The 26,188-nt window shown below is 51.2% G+C and overlaps 1 protein-coding gene across 3 annotated transcripts in view; it reads left to right on the top strand.

Annotated features, from left to right (window-relative positions):
• Nucleotides 1-26,188, top strand: part of LOC144951786 (uncharacterized) — a 225,781-nt gene that overhangs the window by 109,408 nt on the left and 90,185 nt on the right. For all 3 annotated transcript variants that reach the window (XM_078882163.1, XM_078882164.1, XM_078882165.1), the window contains exon 6: nt 6,117-6,202. In XM_078882163.1, coding sequence (XP_078738289.1) covers nt 6,117-6,202 — 86 coding nt within the window. The remainder of the gene's footprint in view (nt 1-6,116; nt 6,203-26,188) is intronic.

Below are 26,188 nucleotides of genomic sequence, written 5' to 3'. Positions count from 1 at the left end.
ATGACACAGTAGTAAGAGTGCTGTCAGTGCTTACTGACACACAGTGAGTACTGGCACAGCGTGCTCACTGACACACAGTGAGTACTGGCACTGTGAGCATTGACACAGTGAGTACTGGCACAGTGTGAGTACTGACACACAGTAAGTATAGACATGCAGTGAGCGAAGTGAACCACGGTGTGAGCACCGACACGGCATGACGGTAGTGACACAGAGCTGGCACACAGCGAGTAGTGACACACAGCGAGTAGTGACACACAGCGAGTAGTGGCACACAGCGAGTAGTGGCACACAGCGAGTAGTGGCACACAGTGAGTAGTGACACACAGCGAGTAGTGACACACAGCGAGTAGTGGCACACAGCGAGTAGTGACACACAGCGAGTAGTGACACAGCGAGTAGTGGCACACAGCGAGTAGTGACACACAGCGAGTAGTGACACAGCGAGTAGTGGCACACAGCGAGTAGTGACACAGAGTAGTGACACACAGCGAGTAGTGACACACAGCGAATAGTGGCACACAGCGAGTAGTGACACACAGCGAGTAGTGGCACACAGCGAGTAGTGACACACAGCGAGTAGTGACACACAGCGAGTGGTGACACACACAGCGAGTAGTGACACACAGCGAGTAGTGACACACAGCGAGTGAAGCAGTCGTAGTCACCGGTAGCGGCGTGGCGCACGCAGCGCGCTGCCTGGAGCAGTGACACCACGTGGTGGTGGTGCTCACGTGAGCAGCACCACGTGGTGGTGGTGGCCTCGTCACCGCTGCGCAGCGCAGGGGCTGCCGCGGTGCACTTGGAACGACCACTGGGGAATTATCCTCACAACAACAACCACTCACAACAACAACCACTCACAACAACAATCTCTCAACAACAACCACTCACAACAATCTCTCAACAAACACTCAACGACTCGTCTCACTCTCTCGATCCACTCTGCCGATCCACTCTCTCCCTCCTACTCGACTCACCTTCACCACTGAGCAGCTCACCCCTCCCATCTCATTCAGCCCCCCTCCTCCAACGCATCTTCTCCCCTCCCTCTTACTCAGCCACTCACCACCCCTCACTCACCACCCCCTCACCCACTACATCACTCACCGTGCAGTGTCCACTCACTCAACACTCACCTCGTACTCAGCCACTCACCACCCCTCACTCACTACCCCTCACTCACCACCCCTCACTCACCACCCCTCACTCACCACCCCTCACTCACCACCCCTCACTCACCACCCCTCACTCACCACCCCTCACTCACCACCCCTCACTCACCACCCCTCACTCACCACCCCCTCACTCACCACCCCTCACTCACCACCCCTCACTCACCACCCCTCACTCACCACCCCTCACTCACCACCCCTCACTCACCACCCCTCACTCACCACCCCCTCACTCGCTACCTCACTCACCGTGCAGTGTCCACTCACTCATCTCCACTTTCTCTTCATTCGTGGACGTTCATGGACACGCAACCAAAAACAAAGATCCCCCGTGTAGCCTCAACAGGCCAACGGCAACATCCACTCACAACAATAACCACTCACAACGGCAATTCACAACAAGTCATCACAACAACAACCAATCACAACAACAATAACCACTCACTACAACAATAACCACTCACTACAACAAATACTCACAACAACAACCACTCACAACAACCACCCACAACACCAACCACTCACAACCACCCACAACAACACCACAACCACTCACAACAACAACCACTCGCAACAACAACCACTCACAACAATAACCACTCACGACAAAAACAACCAATCACAACTACTCACTACAACAACAAACACTTCTCACAACAACAGCCAATCACAACAACCACTCACAATGATAAAAACCACCACTCACAACAACAAGAACTCGTAACATCTCACAATAACAACTCACACCAACAACCACTCACAACACCCACTCACAACAACAGGCACTCACAACACTACAACCACTCACAACAACCATAACAACCACTCACAACAACCATAACAACCACTCACAACAACAACCACTGACAACAACTACTCAACTCACTCTTCTCTCCCATTCACTCTCTCTCTTGATCCACTCTCTCCTGACCCTCACCACGAAACTCAACTCCCTCACCACTGAGCAGCTCACCCCTCCCATCTCATTCACCCCCCTCCTCCACCCCTTCTTCTCTCCTCCCTTTCACTCAACACTCACCTCTTACTCAGCCACTCACCACCCCTCACTCACCACCCCCTCACTCACCACCCCCTCACTCACCACCCCTCACTCACCACCCCTCACTCACCACCCCCTCACTCACCACCCCTCACTCACCACCCCTCACTCACCACCCCCTCACTCACCACCCCTCACTCACCACCCCTCACTCACCACCCCTCACTCACCACCCCCTCACTCACCACCCCTCACTCACCACCCCTCACCCACTACCTCACTCACCACCTCCACTTCCTCTTCATTCATGGACACGTGAACAAAGACAAAGGTCCCCCGTGTAGCCTCAGCAGGCCTTTGGGGCAAGTGCTGTTGGCGAGCACCGGTGAAGGGCGGCACTGTGCACAATGGGGTGGGTGGCCAGCACGACGCCCGACCGCCTTTGGCTCCCTAGAGGCGATGTTTACACTTCGCATCAGGTACTCATTTCAAGCTGAGTCGACCTAGGGGAAGCCCAGGACCGGTTTAGATAATCGCCACTGGTGGTGACCTACTACAACTACCACTACCACAACCACCATTACCTAACTACTATAACTACCACTACAACCACTACAACCACCACCATTACCTACCTACTACAACTACCACTACAACCACTACCACAACCACCATTACCTAACTACTATAACTACCACTACAACCACTACAACCACCACCATTACCTACCTACTACAACTACCACTACAACCACTACCATTACCTACCTACTACAACTACCACTACAACCACTACCACCACCACCATTACCTAACTACTATAACTACCACTACAACCACTACAACCACCACCATTACCTACCTACTACAACTACCACTACAACCACTACCACCACCACCATTACCTACCTACTACAACTACCACTACAACCACTACCATTACCTACCTACTACAACTACCACTACAACCACTACCACCAACACCATTACCTACCTACTACAACTACCACTACAACCACTACAACCACCACCATTACCTACCTACTACAACTACCACTACAACCACCACCATTACCTACCTACTACAACTACCACTACAACCACTACCATTACCTACCTACTACAACTACCACTACAACCACTACCATTACCTACCTACTACAACTACCACTACAACCACTACCATTACCTACCTACTACAACTACCACTACAACCACTACCACCACCACCATTACCTACCTACTACAACTACCACTACAACCACTACCACCACCACCACCATTACCTAACTACTATAACTACCACTACAACGACTACCACAACCACCATTACCTAACTACTATAACTACCATTACAACCACTACCACAACCACCAATACCTAACTACTATAACTACCACTACAACCACTACCACAACCACCATTACCTAACTACTATAACTACCACTACAACCACTACCACAACCACCACTACCTAACTACTATAACTACCACTACAACCACTACCACAACCACCATTACCTAACTACTATAACTACCACTACAACCACTACCACAACCACCACTACCTACCTACTACAACTACCACTACAACCACTACCACAACCACCATTACCTACCTACTACACTACAACCACTACCACAACCACCACTACCTAACTACTATAACTACCACTACAACCACTACCACAACCACCATTACCTAACTACTATAACTACCACTACAACCACCATTATCTAACTACTATAACTACCACTACAACCACTACCACAACCACCATTACCTAACTACTATAACTACAACCACTACCACAACCACCACTACCTAACTACTATAACTACCACTACCACCACTACCACAACCACCATTACCTAACTACTATAACTCCCACTACAACCACTACCACAACCACCATTACCTAACTACTATAACTACCACTACAACCACTACCACAACCACCATTACCTAACTACTATAACTACCACTACAACCACTACCACAACCACCATTACCTAACTACTATAACTACCACTACAACCACTACCACAACCACCATTACCTAACTACTATAACTACCACTACAACCACTACCACAACCACCATTACCTAACTACTATAACTACCACTACAACCACTACCACAACCACCATCACCTAACTACTATAACTACCACTACAACCACTACCACAACCACCATCACCTAACTACTATAACTACCACTACAACCACTACCACAACCACCATAACCTAACTACTATAACTACCACTACAACCACTACCACAACCACCATCACCTAACTACTATAACTACCACTACAACCACTACCACAACCACCATCACCTAACTACTATAACTACCACTACAACCACTACCACAACCACCATTACCTAACTACTATAACTACCACTACAACCACTACCACAACCACCATCACCTAACTACTATAACTACCACTACAACCACTACCACCACCATTACCTAACTACTATAACTACCACTACAACCACTACCACAACCACCATTACCTAACTACTATAACTACCACTACAACCACTACCACAACCACCACTACCTAACTACTATAACTACAACCACTACCACAACCACCATCACCTAACTACTATAACTACCACTACAACCACTACCACCACCATTACCTAACTACTATAACTACCACTACAACCACTTCCACAACCACCACTACCTAACTACTATAACTACCACTACAACCACTACCACAACCACCACTACCTAACTACTATAACCACCACTACAACCACTACCACAACCACCATTACCTAACTACTATAACTACCACTACAACCACTACCACAACCACCACTACCTAACTACTATAACCACCACTACAACCACTACCACAACCACCATTACCTAACTACTATAACTACCACTACAACCACTACCACAACCACCATCACCTAACTACTATAACTACCACTACAACCACTACCACCACCATTACCTAACTACTATAACTACCACTACAACCACTACCACAACCACCATTACCTAACTACTATAACTACCACTACAACCACTACCACAACCACCACTACCTAACTACTATAACTACAACCACTACCACAACCACCATCACCTAACTACTATAACTACCACTACAACCACTACCACCACCATTACCTAACTACTATAACTACCACTACAACCACTTCCACAACCACCACTACCTAACTACTATAACTACCACTACAACCACTACCACAACCACCACTACCTAACTACTATAACCACCACTACAACCACTACCACAACCACCATTACCTAACTACTATAACTACCACTACAACCACTACCACAACCACCACTACCTAACTACTATAACCACCACTACAACCACTACCACAACCACCATTACCTAACTACTATAACCACCACTACAACCACTACCACCACCACCACTACCTAACTACTATAACTACCACTACAACCACCATCACCAACAGCAGCCGCGTGCCGGGCCGGGCTCCGCTGGCGAGGCGCAGGGAGCGGGCCAAGTTGAGGGGGTGAGGGTGGTGAGGGGGTGAGGGGGGTGAGGGGCGCCCAGACAGAGAGAGGCGCCCAGCGCTGCGACCACGGGGAGGAGGAGGTGGTGAGGGTGGTGGTGGTGAGGGTGGTGGTGGTGAGGGTCGTGGTGGTGAGGGTCGTGGTGGTCAGGGTGGTGAGAGAGCGTGGCCTGGGGGTCGAGTTGACGGAGCAGCGGGTGAGGGGTTGGACAGCAGCAGGCGGTGACGACGGGGAGGCGACAGTACACGTGGTGTGTGTGTACGTGGTGTGTGTGTACATGGTGTGTGTGTACGTGGTGTGTGTGTACACGATGTGTGTGTGCGCGCGCACACGGTATGTGTGTGGTGGAGTGGAGGGATCTCTGAGTCTGATTCTCCTCTCTCTCTGGTCACAGTGACGACCTTCGTGGACTGTGGAGGCCTCAAGTTCCTGCTGAGCCTGCTCAAGCACCACGCCTGCCAGGGCCTCATGCTGCGCTTTGTGAGTCACGCGAAGAGGGGAGTGTGAGAGACAGAGAGAGTTAGAGAGAGAGGGTTATAGACATGACTGCACGTTATTGACGTCCTAACAGACGAACCTTACAGCTCACAATGAGGGAGACAGACTTAGAAGACAAACGCCCACGTCGAGTGGGAGCATCCTCAGGGTGTCTTGTCGAGGTGCTTGTAGAATCGCCAGTGTGAGTCCTGCTGGATCAGCACGCTGTTTGTGCACTCTGTGTACATTCTTGTGTTTCTGCTTCTGCTGCGTGTGCCGTGTTGTTGTTCGCGTCTCGCGTAGCAAGTCCGCGCTGCGCCGTGCGATGTCGCCGTGTCGTGTGTGCACTGAGCGTCTCACCCGCCTCTACTACGAGTTGTCACTTGGGGATCGCGACTTCAGCTGCGGCAGCGATCTCGCGTGCGGTCCCTTCTGCCTCCTCCTCCTCCTCCCGCTTGTGCCGCTCCTCCTCCTCCTCTATCCGCTCCTCCTCTGCCGCGATGAGCTTCAGCCGCGTGCCAATCTGGCGGAGCCGTAGACACGAGACCACGTGGCAGTGCAGAGTGGCGCGCCGTCTCACACAGTGGAGACGCTCGCACCGGGGGCGCCACCATGCTGGTGGCCTGCTGCTGCTGGACGTTTCGAGAGAGAGGCAGAGAGAGTTGGAGAGTGAGTTAGAGAACGAGGTAGAGAGAGAGAGGTAGCGAGTGGGTGAGTTAGTGACGGTATCACTGTACCACTGTCTGTGTGTGAGAGTTGTGTGGAGCGGTAGTGCAGTGGCTAGCGCACTGCACTACGAACCCGGCGACCCGGGTTCAATTCCCACTCACGGCCAACACCAGTGACGATTATAGAAGCCGTTCCTGGGCCTCCCCTAGGTTGACTCAGCCTCAAAAGAGCAGCTGGTGCAGAGTGTGAACATCGCCACTAGGGGGACAAAGGCGACCGGGTGTGGTGCTGGTCAATCGCCTCCTCGTGTGCCGTGCCGGCATTCGTAGCTGCTCGCTTACAGCACTTGCCACGACAGTACGTTAAGACTATACAGGAGATCTTTGTCTTTGTATGTATGAGGGTGTGGGTGAGTGTGTGAGAGTGTGTGTGTGAGAGTTGGCACAGTAGGGGGCACAGATGGTGCATCTGCCACTCGCCAGTCAAGCCGGCGAGCCTTCGACAATGGACGTGGCCTCAGGGTGCACCTCACCTGGCACCAGCACCGTAGTGACGTCACCGCCACTTAGCGGCGACTGGCGGCTGTTGTTGTGCGAGAGTGGGGGTGTGTGAGTAGAACAGAGAGGGTGTAAGAGTGAGAATGAGTGAGTTGGTGTGAGTGAGTGAGGTAGTGTGAATTTGTGAGTGAATGAGGGAGCATGAGTGATGGTGAGTGAGGGTGAGAGAGGGGTGAGTGTGAGTGAGTTAGCAGAGGTGTGGACTCGAGTCATGTGACTTGGACTCGAGTCAGACTCGAGTCATGAATTTGATGACTTGCGACTCGACTTGGACTTGCATAACAATGACTTTGTCCCACCTCTGTGAGTTAGTGAGCAAGTGTGAGAGTGTTGTGAGTGATTAAGAGAGCGTGAATGAGAGGATGTGAGTGTGTGAGTGGTGGTGAGTGTGAATTGGTGAGTGTGAGTGAGTGTGAGTGGTGGTGAGTGTGAGTGGTGGTCAGTCTGAGTGGGGGTGAGTGGTGGTGAGTGGTGGTGAGTGTGAGTGAGTGAGTGGTGGTGAGTGTGTGAGTGAGTGTGAGTAGGGGTGAGTGGTGGTGAGTGTGAGTGAGTGTGGTGCCGTGTTGGCCTCCATCGGTGCTCACGCACAGCGCCTGCCCTCACAGTCTGTTCAGGCTACACGGGGGATCTTGTTGTCGTGAGGGAGAGTGAGGGAACAACTGAGTGTGTGATAGTGACTGTGTCTATATGGGTATGAGTGTGTGTGTGTATTTAAGAGTGAGGAGCGGTGGTGCAGCGGTTAGCTCACTGCACCACGAACCCAGGGATCCCGGTTTGATTCCCGCTCACGGCGAACGCCAGTGACGATTATCTGAACTGGTCCTGGGCCTCCTCTAGGTCCACTCAGCCTCAAACGAGTGTCCGGTGCGGTGTGTAAACATCACCATAAAGGAGACAAAGGCGGCCGGGGATGATGCCGGCCACCCACCACCTCGTGCGCCGTGCCGGCCTTCATAGGCGCCGCTCGCTAACAGCTCTTGCCCCGACAGCCTGCTAAGGCTATCTGGACGACCTTTGTCGTTGTGTGTGAGCGTGCGGGTGAGAGGGAGCGAGGCAGAGTGACGGTGAGTGAGTGACAGTGAGTGACAGTGAGTGGCAGTGAGTGACAGTGAGTGACAGTGAGTGAGTGACAGTGAGTGACAGTGAGTGAGTGACAGTGAGTGACAGTGAGTGAGTGACAGTGAGTGGCAGTGAGTGACTGACAGTGAGTGACAGTGAGTGGCAGTGATTGACAGTGAGTGAGTGACAGTGAGTGACAGTGAGTGACAGTGAGTGAGTGACAGTGAGTGACAGTGAGTGAGTGACAGTGAGTGGCAGTGAGTGAGTGACAGTGAGTGGCAGTGAGTGAGTGACAGTGAGTGACAGTGAGTGACAGTGAGTGGCAGTGATTGACAGTGAGTGACCGTGAGTGAGTGACAGTGAGTGACAGCGAGTGATGACAGTGGGTGACAGTGGGTGACAGTGAGTGATTGACAGTGAGTGACAGTGAGTGAGTGACAGTGAGTGACAGCGAGTGATGACAGTGGGTGACAGTGAGTGATTGACAGTGAGTGACAGTGAGAGAGTGACAGTGAGTGACAGCGAGTGATGACAGTGGGTGACAGTGGGTGACAGTGAGTGATTGACAGTGAGTGACAGTGAGTGAGTGACAGTGAGTGACAGTGAGTGAGTGAGTGAGCGACAGTGACAGTGAGTGAGTGACAGTAAGTGACAGTGAGTGAGCAACAGTGAGTGAGTGACAGTGAGTGACAAGTGAGTGAGTGGCAGTGAGTGAGTGACAGTGAGTGAGTGACAGTGAGTGACAGTGAGTGAGTGAGTGACAGTGAGTGAGTGACAGTGAGTGACAGTGAGTGAGTGACAGTGAGTGAATGACAGTGAGTGAGCGACAGTGAGCGACAGTGAGTGACAGTGAGTGAGTGAGTGACAGTGATTGAGTGACAGTGAGTGACAGTGAGTGAGTGACAGCGAGTGTTGACAGTGAGTGACAGTGAGTGAGTGACAGTGGGTGACAGTGGGTGAGTGACAGTGAGTGACAGCGAGTGTTGACAGTGAGTGACAGTGAGTGATTGACAGTGAGTGACAGTGAGTGAGTGACAGTGAGTGAGTGACAGTGAGTGACAGTGAGTGAGTGACAGTGAGTGAGTGAGTGAGTGAGTGAGCGACAGTGACAGTGAGTGAGTGACAGTGAGTGACAGTGAGTGAGTGACAGTGAGTGAGTGGCAGTGAGTGAGTGACAGTGAGTGAGTGACAGTGAGTGAGTGAGTGACAGTGAGTGAGTGAGTGACAGTGAGTGAGTGACAGTGAGTGAGTGACAGTGAGTGACTGTGAGTGACAGTGAGTGAGTGAGTGAGTGAGCGAGTGACAGTGAGTGAGTGACAGTGAGTGAGTGACAGTGAGTGACAGTGAGTGACTGTGAGTGACTGACAGTGAGTGACAGTGAGTGAGTGACAGTGAGTGAGTGACAGTGAGTGAGTGACAGTGAGTGACAGTGAGTGAGTGACAGCGAGTGAGTGACAGTGAGTGACACTGAGTGAGTGACAGTGAGTGAGTGACAGTGAGTGAGTGACAGTCAGTGAGTGACAGTCAGTGACAGTGAGTGAGTGACAGTGAGTGAGTGACAGTGAGTGACAGTGCGTGACAGTGAGTGAGTGACAGTGAGTGACAGTGAGTGAGTGACAGTGAGTGACAGTGAGTGAGTGACAGTGAGTGACAGTGACAGTGAGTGAGTGACAGTAAGTGACAGTGAGTGAGCAACAGTGAGTGAGTGACAGTGAGTGACAGTGAGTGAGTGACAGTGAGTGAGTGACAGTGAGTGAGTGACAGTGAGTGAGTGACAGTCAGTGAGTGACAGTCAGTGACAGTGAGTGAGTGACAGTGAGTGACAGTGAGTGAGTGACAGTGAGTGACAGTGCGTGACAGTGAGTGAGTGACAGTGAGTGACAGTGAGTGAGTGACAGTGAGTGACAGTGAGTGAGTGACAGTGAGTGAGTGAGTGAGCGACAGTGACAGTGAGTGAGTGACAGTAAGTGACAGTGAGTGAGCAACAGTGAGTGAGTGACAGTGAGTGACAGTGAGTGAGTGACAGTGAGTGAGTGACAGTGAGTGAGTGACAGTGAGTGAGTGAGTGACAGTGAGTGAGTGACAGTGAGTGAGTGACAGTGAGTGAGTGACTGTGAGTGACAGTGAGTGAGTGAGTTAGCGAGTGACAGTGAGTGAGTGACAGTGAGTGAGTGACAGTGAGTGAGTGACAGTGAGTGACTGTGAGTGAGTGACAGTGAGTGACAGTGAGTGAGTGACAGTGAGTGACAGTGAGTGAGTGACAGTGAGTGACAGTGAGTGACAGTGAGTGAGTGGCAGTGAGTGAGTGACAGTGAGTGACAGTGAGCGAGTGCCAGTGAGTGACAGTGAGTGAGTGGCAGTGAGTGAGTGACAGTGAGTGAGTGACAGTGAGAGACAGTGAGTGACAGCGAGTGAGTGACAGTGAGTGACAGTGAGTGTGTGACAGCGAGTGAGTGACAGTGAGTGACAGTGAGTGAGTGACAGTGACAGTGAGTGAGTGACAGTGAGTGAGTGACAGTGAGTGAGTGAGTGAGTGACAGTGACAGTGAGTGACAGTGACAGTGAGTGACAGTGAGTGAGTGACAGCGAGTGACAGAGTGACAGTGAGTGAGTGACAGTGAGTGACAGTGAGTGACAGCGAGTGAGTGACAGTGAGTGAGTGACAGTGAGTGACAGTGCGTGACAGTGAGTGAGTGACAGTGAGTGACAGTGAGTGAGTGACAGTGAGTGACAGTGAGTGAGTGACAGTGAGTGAGTGAGTGAGCGACAGTGACAGTGAGTGAGTGACAGTAAGTGACAGTGAGTGAGCAACAGTGAGTGAGTGACAGTGAGTGACAGTGAGTGAGTGACAGTGAGTGAGTGACAGTGAGTGAGTGACAGTGAGTGAGTGAGTGAGTGACAGTGAGTGAGTGACAGTGAGTGAGTGACAGTGAGTGAGTGACTGTGAGTGACAGTGAGTGAGTGAGTTAGCGAGTGACAGTGAGTGAGTGACAGTGAGTGAGTGACAGTGAGTGAGTGACAGTGAGTGACTGTGAGTGAGTGACAGTGAGTGACAGTGAGTGAGTGACAGTGAGTGACAGTGAGTGAGTGACAGTGAGTGACAGTGAGTGACAGTGAGTGAGTGGCAGTGAGTGAGTGACAGTGAGTGACAGTGAGCGAGTGCCAGTGAGTGACAGTGAGTGAGTGGCAGTGAGTGAGTGACAGTGAGTGAGTGACAGTGAGTGACAGTGAGTGACAGCGAGTGAGTGACAGTGAGTGACAGTGAGTGTGTGACAGCGAGTGAGTGACAGTGAGTGACAGTGAGTGAGTGACAGTGACAGTGAGTGAGTGACAGTGAGTGAGTGACAGTGAGTGAGTGAGTGAGTGACAGTGACAGTGAGTGACAGTGACAGTGAGTGACAGTGAGTGAGTGACAGCGAGTGACAGAGTGACAGTGAGTGAGTGACAGTGAGTGACAGTGAGTGACAGCGAGTGAGTGACAGTGAGTGAGTGACTGAATGAGTGACTGTGAGTGACAGTGAGTGAGTAAGTGAGTGTGAGTGAGTGACAGTGAGTGAGTGACTGAATGAGTGACTGTGAGTGACAGTGAGTAAGTGAGTGTGAGTGACAGTGAGTGAGTGACTGAATGAGTGACAGTGAGTAAGTGAGTGTGAGTGAGTGACAGTGAGTGAGTGACTGAGTGAGTGACTGTGAGTGACAGTGAGTGAGTGACAGTGAGTGAGTGACAGTGAGTGACAGTGAGTGAGTGACAGTGAGTGACAGTGAGTGAGTGACTGAGTGAGTGACAGCGAGTGACAGTGAGCGAGTGACATTGAGCGAGTGACAGTGAGTGAGTGACAGTGAGTGAGTGAGTGACTAAGTGAGTGACAGTGAGTGACAGTGAGTGAGTGACAGTTAGTGACAGTGAGTGAGTGACAGTGAGTGAGTGACAGTGAGTGACAGTGAGTGAGTGACAGTGAGTGACAGTGAGTGAGTGACAGTGAGTGACAGTGAGTGAGTGACAGTGAGTGACAGTGAGTGACAGTGAGTGAGTGGCAGTGAGTGAGTGACAGTGAGTGACAGTGAGCGAGTGCCAGTGAGTGACAGTGAGTGAGTGGCAGTGAGTGAGTGACAGTGAGTGAGTGACAGTGAGTGACAGTGAGTGACAGTGAGCGAGTGACAGTGAGTGAGTGACAGTGAGTGACAGTGAGCGAGTGACAGTGAGTGAGTGACAGTGAGTGACAGTGAGTGACAGTGAGTGAGTGACAGTGAGTGAGTGACAGTGAGTGAGTGACAGTGACAGTGAGTGAGTGACAGTGACAGTGAGTGACAGTGACAGTGAGTGACAGTGAGTGACAGTGAGTGAGTGACAGCGAGTGACAGAGTGACAGTGAGTGAGTGACAGTGAGTGACAGTGAGTGACAGCGAGTGAGTGACAGTGAGTGAGTGACTGAATGAGTGACTGTGAGTGACAGTGAGTGAGTAAGTGAGTGTGAGTGAGTGACAGTGAGTGAGTGACTGAATGAGTGACTGTGAGTGACAGTGAGTGAGTAAGTGAGTGTGAGTGAGTGACAGTGAGTGAGTGACTGAATGAGTGACAGTGATGGAGTAAGTGAGTGTGAGTGAGTGACAGTGAGTGACAGTGAGTGACAGTGAGTGAGTGACAGTGAGTGACAGTGAGTGAGTGACAGCGAGTGACAGTGAGTCACAGCGAGTGACAGTGAGTGAGTGACAGTGAGTGGCAGTGAGTGAGTGACAGTGAGTGAGTGACAGTGAGTGACAGTGAGTGAGTGACAGTGAGTGAGTGAATGACAGTGAGTAAGTGACAGTGAGTGAGTGACAGTGAGTGATTGACAGTGAGTGAGTGAGTGGCAGTGAGTGACAGTGAGTGAGTGACAGTGAGTGAGTGACAGTGAGTGACAGTGAGTGAGTGACAGTGAGTGAGTGGCAGTGAGTGAGTGGCAGTGAGTGAGTGAGCGACAGTGAGTGACAGTGAGTGAGTGACAGTCAGTGACAGCGAATGACAGCGAGTGATTGTGAGTGAGTGACAGTGAATGAGTGACAGCGAGTGACAGCGAGTGAGTGACAGTGAGTGAGTGGCAGTGAGTGACAGTGAGTGACAGCGAGTGACTGAGTGAGTGACAGTGAGTGAGTGACAGTGAGTGACAGTGAGTGAGTGACAGCGAGTGACTGAGTGAGTGACAGTGAGTGACAGTGAGTGAGTGACAGTGAGTAAGTGACAGTGAGTAACAGTGAGTGAGGGACAGTGAGTGAGATACAGTGAGAGACAGTGAGTGACAGTGAGTGAGTGACAGTGAGTGACAGTGAGTGAGGGACAGTGAGTGACAGTGAGTGAGAGACAGTGAGAGACAGTTAGTTACTGTGAGTGAGTGACAGTGAGTGAGTGACAGTGAGTGACAGTGAGTGAGTGACAGTGAGTGACAGTGAGTGAGAGACAGTGAGAGACAGTGAGTGACAGTGAGTGAGGGACAGTGAGGGACAGCGAGTGAGAGACAGTGAGAGACAGTGAGTGACAGTGAGTGACAGTGAGTGAGTGACAGTGAGTGAGTGACAGTGAGTGGCAGTGAGGGAGTGACAGCGAGTGAGTGACAGTGAGTGACAGTGAGTGACAGTGAGTGAGTGACAGTGAGTGAGTGACAGTGAGTGACAGTGAGTGACAGTGAGTGAGTGACAGTGAGTGACAGTGAGCGAGTGACAGTGAGTGACAGTGAGTAACAGTGAGTGAGTGACAGTGAGTGAGTGAGTGACAGTGAGTGAGTGACAGTGAGTGAGTGACAGTGAGTGACAGTGAGTGAGTGGCAGTGAGTCACAGTGAGTGAGTGACAGTGAGTGACAGTGAGTGAGTGAGTGAGTGACAGTGAGTGAGTGACAGTGAGTGAGTGACAGTGAGTGAGTGGCAGTGAGTGAGTGAGCGACAGTGAGTGACAGTGAGTGAGTGACAGTGAGTGACAGTGAGTGAGTAGCAGTGAGTGAGTGAGCGACAGTGAGTGACAGTGAGTGAGTGACAGTGAGTGACAGTGAGTGACTGTGAGTGACTGACAGTGAGTGACAGTGAGTGAGTGACAGTGAGTGAGTGACAGTGAGTGACAGTGAGTGAGTGACAGCGAGTGAGTGACAGTGAGTGACACTGAGTGAGTGACAGTGAGTGAGTGACAGTGAGTGAGTGACAGTCAGTGAGTGACAGTCAGTGACAGTGAGTGAGTGACAGTGAGTGACAGTGAGTGAGTGACAGTGAGTGACAGTGCGTGACAGTGAGTGAGTGACAGTGAGTGACAGTGAGTGAGTGACAGTGAGTGACAGTGAGTGAGTGACAGTGAGTGAGTGAGTGAGAGACAGTGACAGTGAGTGAGTGACAGTAAGTGACAGTGAGTGAGCAACAGTGAGTGAGTGACAGTGAGTGACAGTGAGTGAGTGACAGTGAGTGAGTGACAGTGAGTGAGTGACAGTGAGTGAGTGACAGTCAGTGACAGTGAGTGAGTGACAGTTAGTGACAGTGAGTGAGTGACAGTGAGTGACAGTGCGTGACAGTGAGTGAGTGACAGTGAGTGACAGTGAGTGAGTGACAGTGAGTGACAGTGAGTGAGTGACAGTGAGTGACAGTGCGTGACAGTGAGTGAGTGACAGTGAGTGACAGTGAGTGAGTGACAGTGAGTGACAGTGAGTGAGTGACAGTGAGTGAGTGAGTGAGCGACAGTGACAGTGAGTGAGTGACAGTAAGTGACAGTGAGTGAGCAACAGTGAGTGAGTGACAGTGAGTGACAGTGAGTGAGTGACAGTGAGTGAGTGACAGTGAGTGAGTGACAGTGAGTGAGTGACAGTCAGTGACAGTGAGTGAGTGACAGTTAGTGACAGTGAGTGAGTGACAGTGAGTGACAGTGCGTGACAGTGAGTGAGTGACAGTGAGTGACAGTGAGTGAGTGACAGTGAGTGACAGTGAGTGAGTGACAGTGAGTGAGTGAGTGAGCGACAGTGACAGTGAGTGAGTGACAGTAAGTGACAGTGAGTGAGCAACAGTGAGTGAGTGACAGTGAGTGAGTGACAGTGAGTGAGTGACAGTGAGTGAGTGACAGTGAGTGAGTGAGTGAGTGACAGTGAGTGAGTGACAGTGAGTGAGTGACAGTGAGTGAGTGACAGTGAGTGACTGTGAGTGACAGTGAGTGAGTGAGTTAGCGAGTGACAGTGAGTGAGTGACAGTGAGTGAGTGACAGTGAGTGAGTGACAGTGAGTGACTGTGAGTGAGTGACAGTGAGTGACAGTGAGTGAGTGACAGTGAGTGACAGTGAGTGAGTGACAGTGAGTGACAGTGAGTGACAGTGAGTGAGTGGCAGTGAGTGAGTGACAGTGAGTGACAGTGAGCGAGTGCCAGTGAGTGACAGTGAGTGAGTGGCAGTGAGTGAGTGACAGTGAGTGAGTGACAGTGAGTGACAGTGAGTGACAGCGAGTGAGTGACAGTGAGTGACAGTGAGTGTGTGACAGCGAGTGAGTGACAGTGAGTGACAGTGAGTGAGTGACAGTGACAGTGAGTGAGTGACAGTGAGTGAGTGACAGTGAGTGAGTGAGTGACAGTGACAGTGAGTGACAGTGACAGTGAGTGACAGTGAGTGACAGTGAGTGAGTGACAGCGAGTGACAGTGACAGTGAGTGAGTGACAGTGAGTGGCAGTGAGGGAGTGACAGCGAGTGAGTGACAGTGAGTGACAGTGAGTGAGTGACAGTGAGTGAGTGACAGTGAGTGACAGTGAGTGACAGTGAGTGAGTGACAGTGAGTGACAGTGAGCGAGTGACAGTGAGTGACAGTGAGTAACAGTGAGTGAGTGACAGTGAGTGAGTGAGTGACAGTGAGTGAGTGACAGTGAGTGAGTGACAGTGAGTGACAGTGAGTGAGTGGCAGTGAGTCACAGTGAGTGAGTGACAGTGAGTGACAGTGAGTGAGTGAGTGACAGTGAGTGAGTGACAGTGAGTGAGTGACAGTGAGTGAGTGGCAGTGAGTGAGTGAGCGACAGTGAGTGACAGTGAGTGAGTGACAGTGAGTGACAGTGAGTGAGTAGCAGTGAGTGAGTGAGCGACAGTGAGTGACAGTGAGTGAGTGACAGTGAGTGACAGTGAGTGACTGTGAGTGACTGACAGTGAGTGACAGTGAGTGAGTGTCAGTGAGTGAGTGACAGTGAGTGACAGTGAGTGAGTGACAGCGAGTGAGTGACAGTGAGTGACACTGAGTGAGTGACAGTGAGTGAGTGACAGTGAGTGAGTGACAGTCAGTGAGTGACAGTCAGTGACAGTGAGTGAGTGACAGTGAGTGACAGTGAGTGAGTGACAGTGAGTGACAGTGCGTGACAGTGAGTGAGTGACAGTGAGTGACAGTGAGTGAGTGACAGTGAGTGACAGTGAGTGAGTGACAGTGAGTGAGTGAGTGAGCGACAGTGACAGTGAGTGAGTGACAGTAAGTGACAGTGAGTGAGCAACAGTGAGTGAGTGACAGTGAGTGACAGTGAGTGAGTGACAGTGAGTGAGTGACAGTGAGTGAGTGACAGTGAGTGAGTGACAGTCAGTGACAGTGAGTGAGTGACAGTTAGTGACAGTGAGTGAGTGACAGTGAATACAGTGCGTGACAGTGAGTGACAGTGAGTGACAGTGAGTGAGTGACAGTGAGTGAGTGAGTGAGCGACAGTGACAGTGAGTGAGTGACAGTAAGTGACAGTGAGTGAGCAACAGTGAGTGAGTGACAGTGAGTGACAGTGAGTGAGTGACAGTGAGTGAGTGACAGTGAGTGAGTGACAGTGAGTGAGTGACAGTGAGTGACTGTGAGTGACAGTGAGTGAGTGAGTTAGCGAGTGACAGTGAGTGAGTGACAGTGAGTGAGTGACAGTGAGTGAGTGACAGTGAGTGACTGTGAGTGAGTGACAGTGAGTGACAGTGAGTGAGTGACAGTGAGTGACAGTGAGTGAGTGACAGTGAGTGACAGTGAGTGACAGTGAGTGAGTGGCAGTGAGTGAGTGACAGTGAGTGACAGTGAGCGAGTGCCAGTGAGTGACAGTGAGTGAGTGGCAGTGAGTGAGTGACAGTGAGTGAGTGACAGTGAGTGACAGTGAGTGACAGCGAGTGAGTGACAGTGAGTGACAGTGAGTGTGTGACAGCGAGTGAGTGACAGTGAGTGACAGTGAGTGAGTGACAGTGACAGTGAGTGAGTGACAGTGAGTGAGTGACAGTGAGTGAGTGAGTGACAGTGACAGTGAGTGACAGTGACAGTGAGTGACAGTGAGTGACAGTGAGTGAGTGACAGCGAGTGACAGAGTGACAGTGAGTGAGTGACAGTGAGTGACAGTGAGTGACAGCGAGTGAGTGACAGTGAGTGAGTGACTGAATGAGTGACTGTGAGTGACAGTGAGTGAGTAAGTGAGTGTGAGTGAGTGACAGTGAGTGAGTGACTGAATGAGTGACTGTGAGTGACAGTAAGTGAGTAAGTGAGTGTGAGTGACAGTGAGTGAGTGACTGAATGAGTGACAGTGAGTGAGTAAGTGAGTGTGAGTGAGTGACAGTGAGTGAGTGACTGAGTGAGTGACTGTGAGTGACAGTGAGTGAGTGACAGTGAGTGACAGTGAGTGAGTGACAGTGAGTGAGTGACAGTGAGTGACAGTGAGTGAGTGACTGAGTGAGTGACAGCGAGTGACAGTGAGCGAGTGACATTGAGCGAGTGACAGTGAGTGAGTGACAGTGAGTGAGTGAGTGACTAAGTGAGTGACAGTGAGTGACAGTGAGTGAGTGACAGTTAGTGACAGTGAGTGAGTGACAGTGAGTGAGTGACAGTGAGTGACAGTGAGTGAGTGACAGTGAGTGACAGTGAGTGAGTGACAGTGAGTGACAGTGAGTGAGTGACAGTGAGTGACAGTGAGTGACAGTGAGTGAGTGGCAGTGAGTGAGTGACAGTGAGTGACAGTGAGCGAGTGCCAGTGAGTGACAGTGAGTGAGTGGCAGTGAGTGAGTGACAGTGAGTGAGTGACAGTGAGTGACAGTGAGTGACAGTGAGCGAGTGACAGTGAGTGAGTGACAGTGAGTGACAGTGAGCGAGTGACAGTGAGTGAGTGACAGTGAGTGACAGTGAGTGACAGTGAGTGAGTGACAGTGAGTGAGTGACAGTGAGTGAGTGACAGTGACAGTGAGTGAGTGACAGTGACAGTGAGTGACAGTGACAGTGAGTGACAGTGAGTGACAGTGAGTGAGTGACAGCGAGTGACAGAGTGACAGTGAGTGAGTGACAGTGAGTGACAGTGAGTGACAGCGAGTGAGTGACAGTGAGTGAGTGACTGAATGAGTGACTGTGAGTGACAGTGAGTGAGTAAGTGAGTGTGAGTGAGTGACAGTGAGTGAGTGACTGAATGAGTGACTGTGAGTGACAGTGAGTGAGTAAGTGAGTGTGAGTGAGTGACAGTGAGTGAGTGACTGAATGAGTGACAGTGATGGAGTAAGTGAGTGTGAGTGAGTGACAGTGAGTGACAGTGAGTGACAGTGAGTGAGTGACAGTGAGTGAGTGACAGTGAGTGACAGTGAGTGAGTGACAGCGAGTGACAGTGAGTCACAGCGAGTGACAGTGAGTGAGTGACAGTGAGTGGCAGTGAGTGAGTGACAGTGAGTGAGTGACAGTGAGTGACAGTGAGTGAGTGACAGTGAGTGAGTGAATGACAGTGAGTAAGTGACAGTGAGTGAGTGACAGTGAGTGATTGACAGTGAGTGAGTGAGTGAGTGGCAGTGAGTGACAGTGAGTGAGTGACAGTGAGTGAGTGACAGTGAGTGACAGTGAGTGAGTGACAGTGAGTGAGTGGCAGTGAGTGAGTGGCAGTGAGTGAGTGAGCGACAGTGAGTGACAGTGAGTGAGTGACAGTCAGTGACAGCGAATGACAGCGAGTGATTGTGAGTGAGTGACAGTGAATGAGTGACAGCGAGTGACAGCGAGTGAGTGACAGTGAGTGAGTGGCAGTGAGTGACAGTGAGTGACAGCGAGTGACTGAGTGAGTGACAGTGAGTGAGTGACAGTGAGTGACAGTGAGTGAGTGACAGCGAGTGACTGAGTGAGTGACAGTGAGTGACAGTGAGTGAGTGACAGTGAGTAAGTGACAGTGAGTAACAGTGAGTGAGGGACAGTGAGTGAGATACAGTGAGAGACAGTGAGTGACAGTGAGTGAGTGACAGTGAGTGACAGTGAGTGAGGGACAGTGAGTGACAGTGAGTGAGAGACAGTGAGAGACAGTTAGTTACTGTGAGTGAGTGACAGTGAGTGAGTGACAGTGAGTGACAGTGAGTGAGTGACAGTGAGTGACAGTGAGTGAGAGACAGTGAGAGACAGTGAGTGACAGTGAGTGAGGGACAGTGAGGGACAGCGAGTGAGAGACAGTGAGAGACAGTGAGTGACAGTGAGTGACAGTGAGTGAGTGACAGTGAGTGAGTGACAGTGAGTGGCAGTGAGGGAGTGACAGCGAGTGAGTGACAGTGAGTGACAGTGAGTGACAGTGAGTGAGTGACAGTGAGTGAGTGACAGTGAGTGACAGTGAGTGACAGTGAGTGAGTGACAGTGAGTGACAGTGAGCGAGTGACAGTGAGTGACAGTGAGTAACAGTGAGTGAGTGACAGTGAGTGAGTGAGTGACAGTGAGTGAGTGACAGTGAGTGAGTGACAGTGAGTGACAGTGAGTGAGTGGCAGTGAGTCACAGTGAGTGAGTGACAGTGAGTGACAGTGAGTGAGTGAGTGACAGTGAGTGAGTGACAGTGAGTGAGTGACAGTGAGTGAGTGACAGTGAGTGAGTGGCAGTGAGTGACAGTGAGTGAGTGACAGTGAGTGACAGTGAGTGAGTGGCAGTGAGTGAGTGGCAGTGAGTGAGTGACAGCGAGTGACAGCGAGTGAGTGACAGTGAGTGAGTGGCAGTGAGTGACAGTGAGTGACAGCGAGTGACTGAGTGAGTGACAGTGAGTGAGTGACAGTGAGTAAGTGACAGTGAGTGACAGCGAGTGAGTGACAGCGAGTGACTGAGTGAGGGACAGTGAGTGACAGTGAGTGAGTGACAGTGAGTGAGTGACAGTGAGTGACAGTGAGTGAGGGACAGTGAGTGACAGTGAGTGAGGGACAGTGAGTGACAGTGAGTGAGAGACAGTGAGAGACAGTTACTGTGAGTGAGTGACAGTGAGTGAGTGACAGTGAGTGACAGTGAGTGGCAGTGAGGGAGTGACAGCGAGTGAGTGACAGTGAGTGACAGCGAGTGAGTGACAGTGAGTGACAGTGAGTGAGTGACAGTGAGTGACAGTGAGTGACAGTGAGCAAGTGACAGCGAGTGAGTGACAGTGAGTGAGTGACAGTGAGTGACAGTGAGCAAGTGACAGCGAGTGAGTGACAGTGAGTGACAGTGAGCGAGTGACAGCGAGTGACAGTGAGTGACAGTGAGTGAGTGACAGTGAGTGAGTGACAGTGAGTGACAGTGAGTGACAGTGAGTGAGTGACAGTGAGTGAGTGGCAGTGAGTGAGTGGCAGTGAGTGAGCGACAGTGAGTGACAGTGAGTGAGTGACTGTGAGTGAGTGGCAGTGAGTGACAGTGAGTGAGTGACAGTGAGTGACAGTGAGTGAGTGAGTGAGTGAGTGACAGTGAGTGACAGTGAGTGAGTGACAGTGAGTGAGTGACAGTGAGTGAGTGGCAGTGAGTGAGTGAGTGAGTGACAGTGAGTGACAGTGAGTGAGTGACAGTGAGTGACAGCGAATGACAGCGAGTGATTGTGAGTGAGTGACAGTGAGTGACAGTGAGTGAGTGACAGCAAGTGACAGCGAGTCACAGTGAGTGACAGTGAGTGAGTGACAGTGAGTGGTAGCGAGTCACAGTGAGTGACAGTGAGTGACAGTGAGTGACAGTGAGTGAGTGACAGCAAGTGACAGCGAGTGAGTGACAGTGAGTGACAGTGAGTGAGTGACAGCGAGTGGTAGCGAGTCACAGTGAGTGACAGTGAGTTAGTGACAGTGAGTGACAGTGAGTGAGTGACAGTGAGTGGCAGTGAGTGGCAGTGAGGGAGTGACAGTGAGTGGCAGTGAGTGAGTGACAGTGAGTGACAGTGAGTGAGTGACAGTGAGTGCCAGTGAGTGAGTGACAGTGAGTGACTGAGTGACAGTGAGCGAGTGACAGTGAGTGACAGTGAGTGAGTGACAGTGAGTGAGTGACAGTGAATGGCAGTGAGTGACAGTGAGTGAGTGACAGTGAGTGACAGTGAGTGAGTGACAGTGAGTGAGTGACAGTGAGTGAGTGACAGTGAATGGCAGTGAGTGGAAGTGAGTGAGTGAGTGGCAGTGAGTGAGTGGCAGTGAGTGGCAGTGAGTGACAGTGAGTGAGTGGCAGTGAGTGACAATGAGTGACAGCGAGTGACTGAGTGAGTGACAGTGAGTGACAGCGAGTGAGTGACAGCGAGTGACAGCAAGTGACAGTGAGTGAGTGACAGTGAGTGACAGTGAGTGAGTGACAGTGAGCGACAGTGAGTGAGAGACAGTGAGAGACAGTGAGTGACAGTGAGTGAGTGACAGTGAGTGACTGAGTGAGTGACAGCAAGTGGTAGCGAGTCACAGCGAGTGACAGTGAGTGAGTGACAGTGAGTGAGTGACAGTGAGTGACAGTGAGTGAGTGACAGTGAGTGACAGTGAGTGAGTGACAGTGAGTGGCAGTGAGTGAGTGACAGTGAGTGACAGTGAGTGACAGCGAGTGAGTGACAGCGAGTGACTGACAGTGGGTGACAGCGAGTGACAGCGAGTGAGTGACAGTGAGTGAGTGGCAGTGAGTGAGTGGCAGTGAGTGAGTGATAGTGGGTGACAGTGAGTGACTGTGAGTGAGTGACAGTGAATGAGTGACAGTGAGTGAGTGATAGTGGGTGACAGTGAGTGACAGTGAGTGAGTGGCAGTGAGTGAGTGACAGTAAGTGAATGACAGTGAGTGACAGTGAGTGACTGTGAGTGAGTGACAGTGAATGAGTGACAGTGAGTGAGTGACAGTGAGTTACAGTGAGTGACTGTGAGTGAGTGACAGTGAGTGACAGTGAGTGAGTGACTGTGAGTGAGTGACAGTGAGTGAGTGACAGACTGACAGTGAGTGACTGACAGTGAGTGACTGAGTGAGTGACAGCGAGTGACAGTGAGTCACAGTGAGTGAGTGACAGTGAGTAAGTGACAGTGAGTGGCAGTGAGTGAGTGACAGTGAGTGACAGTGAGGGAGTGACAGCGAGTGACAGTGAGTGACAGTGAGTGAGTGACAGTGAGTGAGTGACAGTGAGTGACAGTGAGTGACAGTGAGTGAGTGACAGTGAGTGAGTGACAGTGAGTGACAGTGAGTGACAGTGAGTGTGTGACAGCGAGTGAGTGACAGTGAGTGACAGCGAGTGAGTGACAGTGAGTGACAGTGAGTGAGTGACAGTGAGTGACAGTGAGTGAGTGACAGTGAGTGTGTGACAGCGAGTGACAGTGAGTGAGTGACAGCGAGTGAGTGACAGTGAGTGAGTGACAGTGAGTGACAGTGAGTGAGTGACAGTGAGTGACAGTGAGTGAGTGACAGTGAGTGACAGTGAGTGTGTGACAGCGAGTGAGTGACAGTGAGTGACAGTGAGTGAGTGACAGTGAGTGACAGCGAGTGAGTGACAGTGAGTGAGTGACAGTGAGTGACAGTGAGTGAGTGACAGTGAGTGACAGTGAGTGACAGCGAGTGAATGACAGTGAGTGACAGTGAGTGAGTGACAGTGAGTGACAGTGAGTGACAGTGAGTGAGTGACAGTGAGTGACAGTGAGTGACAGTGAGTGAGTGACAGTGAGTGACAGTGAGTGAGTGACAGTGAGTGACAGTGAGTGAGTGACAGTGAGTGACAGCGAGTGAGTGACAGTGAGTGACAGTGAGTGACAGCGAGTGAGTGACAGTGAGTGACAGTGAGTGAGTGACAGTGAGTGACAGTGAGTGAGTGACAGTGAGTGTGTGACAGCGAGTGACAGTGAGTGAGTGACAGCGAGTGAGTGACAGTGAGTGAGTGACAGTGAGTGACAGTGAGTGAGTGACAGTGAGTGACAGTGAGTGAGTGACAGTGAGTGACAGTGAGTGTGTGACAGCGAGTGAGTGACAGTGAGTGAGTGACAGTGAGTGACAGCGAGTGAGTGACAGTGAGTGAGTGACAGTGAGTGACAGTGAGTGAGTGACAGTGAGTGACAGTGAGTGACAGCGAGTGAATGACAGTGAGTGACAGTGAGTGAGTGACAGTGAGTGACAGTGAGTGAGTGACAGTGAGTGACAGTGAGTGACAGTGAGTGACAGTGAGTGACAGTGAGTGACAGTGAGTGAGTGACAGTGAGTGACAGCGAGTGAGTGACAGTGAGTGACAGTGAGTGACAGCGAGTGAGTGACAGTGAGTGACAGTGAGTGAGTGACAGTGAGTGACAGTGAGTGAGTGACAGTGAGTGTGTGACAGCGAGTGACAGTGAGTGAGTGACAGCGAGTGAGTGACAGTGAGTGAGTGACAGTGAGTGACAGTGAGTGAGTGACAGTGAGTGACAGTGAGTGAGTGACAGTGAGTGACAGTGAGTGAGTGACAGTGAGTGACAGTGAGTGTGTGACAGCGAGTGAGTGACAGTGAGTGACAGTGAGTGAGTGACAGTGAGTGACAGCGAGTGAGTGACAGTGAGTGAGTGACAGTGAGTGACAGTGAGTGAGTGACAGTGAGTGACAGTGAGTGACAGCGAGTGAATGACAGTGAGTGACAGTGAGTGAGTGACAGTGAGTGACAGTGAGTGAGTGACAGTGAGTGACAGTGAGTGACAGTGAGTGAGTGACAGTGAGTGACAGTGAGTGACAGTGAGTGAGTGACAGTGAGTGACAGCGAGTGAGTGACAGTGAGTGACAGTGAGTGTGTGACAGCGAGTGAGTGACAGTGAGTGACAGTGAGTGAGTGACAGTGAGTGACAGCGAGTGAGTGACAGTGAGTGACAGTGAGTGAGGGACAGTGAGTGACAGTGAGTGACAGCGAGTGAGTGACAGTGAGTGACAGTGAGTTAGTGACAGTGAGTTAGTGACAGTGAGTGAGTGACAGTGAGTGACAGTGAGTGAGTGACAGTGAGTGACAGTGACTTACAGTGAGTGAGTGACAGTGAGTGAGTGACAGTGAGTGACAGTGAGTGAGTGACAGTGAGTGAGTGACAGTGAGTGAGTGACAGTGAGTGACAGTGAGTGAGTGACAGTGAGTGACAGTGAGTGTGTGACAGCGAGTGAGTGACAGTGAGTGACAGTGAGTGAGTGACAGTGAGTGACAGCGAGTGAGTGACAGTGAGTGAGTGACAGTGAGTGACAGTGAGTGAGTGACAGTGAGTGACAGTGAGTGACAGCGAGTGAATGACAGTGAGTGACAGTGAGTGAGTGACAGTGAGTGACAGTGAGTGAGTGACAGTGAGTGACAGTGAGTGACAGTGAGTGAGTGACAGTGAGTGACAGTGAGTGACAGTGAGTGAGTGACAGTGAGTGACAGTGAGTGAGTGACAGTGAGTGACAGCGAGTGAGTGACAGTGAGTGACAGTGAGTGTGTGACAGCGAGTGAGTGACAGTGAGTGACAGTGAGTGAGTGACAGTGAGTGACAGCGAGTGAGTGACAGTGAGTGACAGTGAGTGAGGGACAGTGAGTGACAGTGAGTGACAGCGAGTGAGTGACAGTGAGTGACAGTGAGTTAGTGACAGTGAGTTAGTGACAGTGAGTGAGTGACAGTGAGTGACAGTGAGTGAGTGACAGTGAGTGACAGTGACTGACAGTGAGTGAGTGACAGTGAGTGAGTGACAGTGAGTGACAGTGAGTGAGTGACAGTGAGTGAGTGACAGTGAGTGAGTGACAGTGAGTGACAGTGAGTGACAGTGAGTGAGTGACAGTGAGTGACAGTGAGTGACAGTGAGTGAGTGACAGTGAGTGACAGTTAGTGAGTGACAGTGAGTGAGTGACAGTGAGTGAGTGACAGTGAGTGGACGTGGAGACGGAATGTGGGGGAGGGGTCGCGGTGCGGCATCGACGGTGGAGGGGCAGCAGCAGCATCAGCCTCGGGGCTCCACTCGTGGCCCTCGCTCATGGGGTTGAGGGTCACAGGGACGTGAACAAGACGAGTTTCTCTTCGTCTGTTGTTTGGTTTGCTGCAGAAAAGCCGACTCGTTGGGGGGGAGCAGCAAGTTGTCAGGTTTACGTCACAGTTCCTTGGCCAGTCCAGGGCCTCTGTGTGAGGTTGTGGATGGCTTCTCTACCTCCTCCGAATGAGCGAGAGGTGCATTAATTGATGAGTTGTTGCATTGTTTGTAACGCTTGCGCCGTCACAGACTGGGCTGCAGCCACCTTGAGATGATTCTGTTTGGCGTGCACCACGCTGTGTGCGGTAGTGGAAGCCCGGCGGTGCTTGTGATGGGTCAGCGATGACATCGTTGTTATTGACGCCTTGGGTGACCGGACCCTTCCTTGTGTGGGCCCCAGGTTGTGGAATTCACTTCCAATGAACGTTCGCTCCACTGTCTCCCACCCCCTCGCTTTATTCAAATCACTTCTTAAGATGTTATTTTTAAGGGAATTATTTGTTTTGGGGTTGGTTCTGGTTGGTGTGCGTTGTGCCTGTGTGCACGTGTGTCTAGTACATCGCCTTGTGACCTCTTTGTGAAAGGCACTATAGAAGTGTAAATTATTTTTACGTG

This window comes from Lampetra fluviatilis, chromosome 3, assembly GCF_964198595.1.
Source record: "Lampetra fluviatilis chromosome 3, kcLamFluv1.1, whole genome shotgun sequence".
Classification (NCBI taxonomy): domain Eukaryota; kingdom Metazoa; phylum Chordata; class Hyperoartia; order Petromyzontiformes; family Petromyzontidae; genus Lampetra; species Lampetra fluviatilis.
The sequence above is the reverse complement of the archived record's forward strand: the minus strand, read 5'-3'. Positions and strand labels throughout refer to the sequence as shown.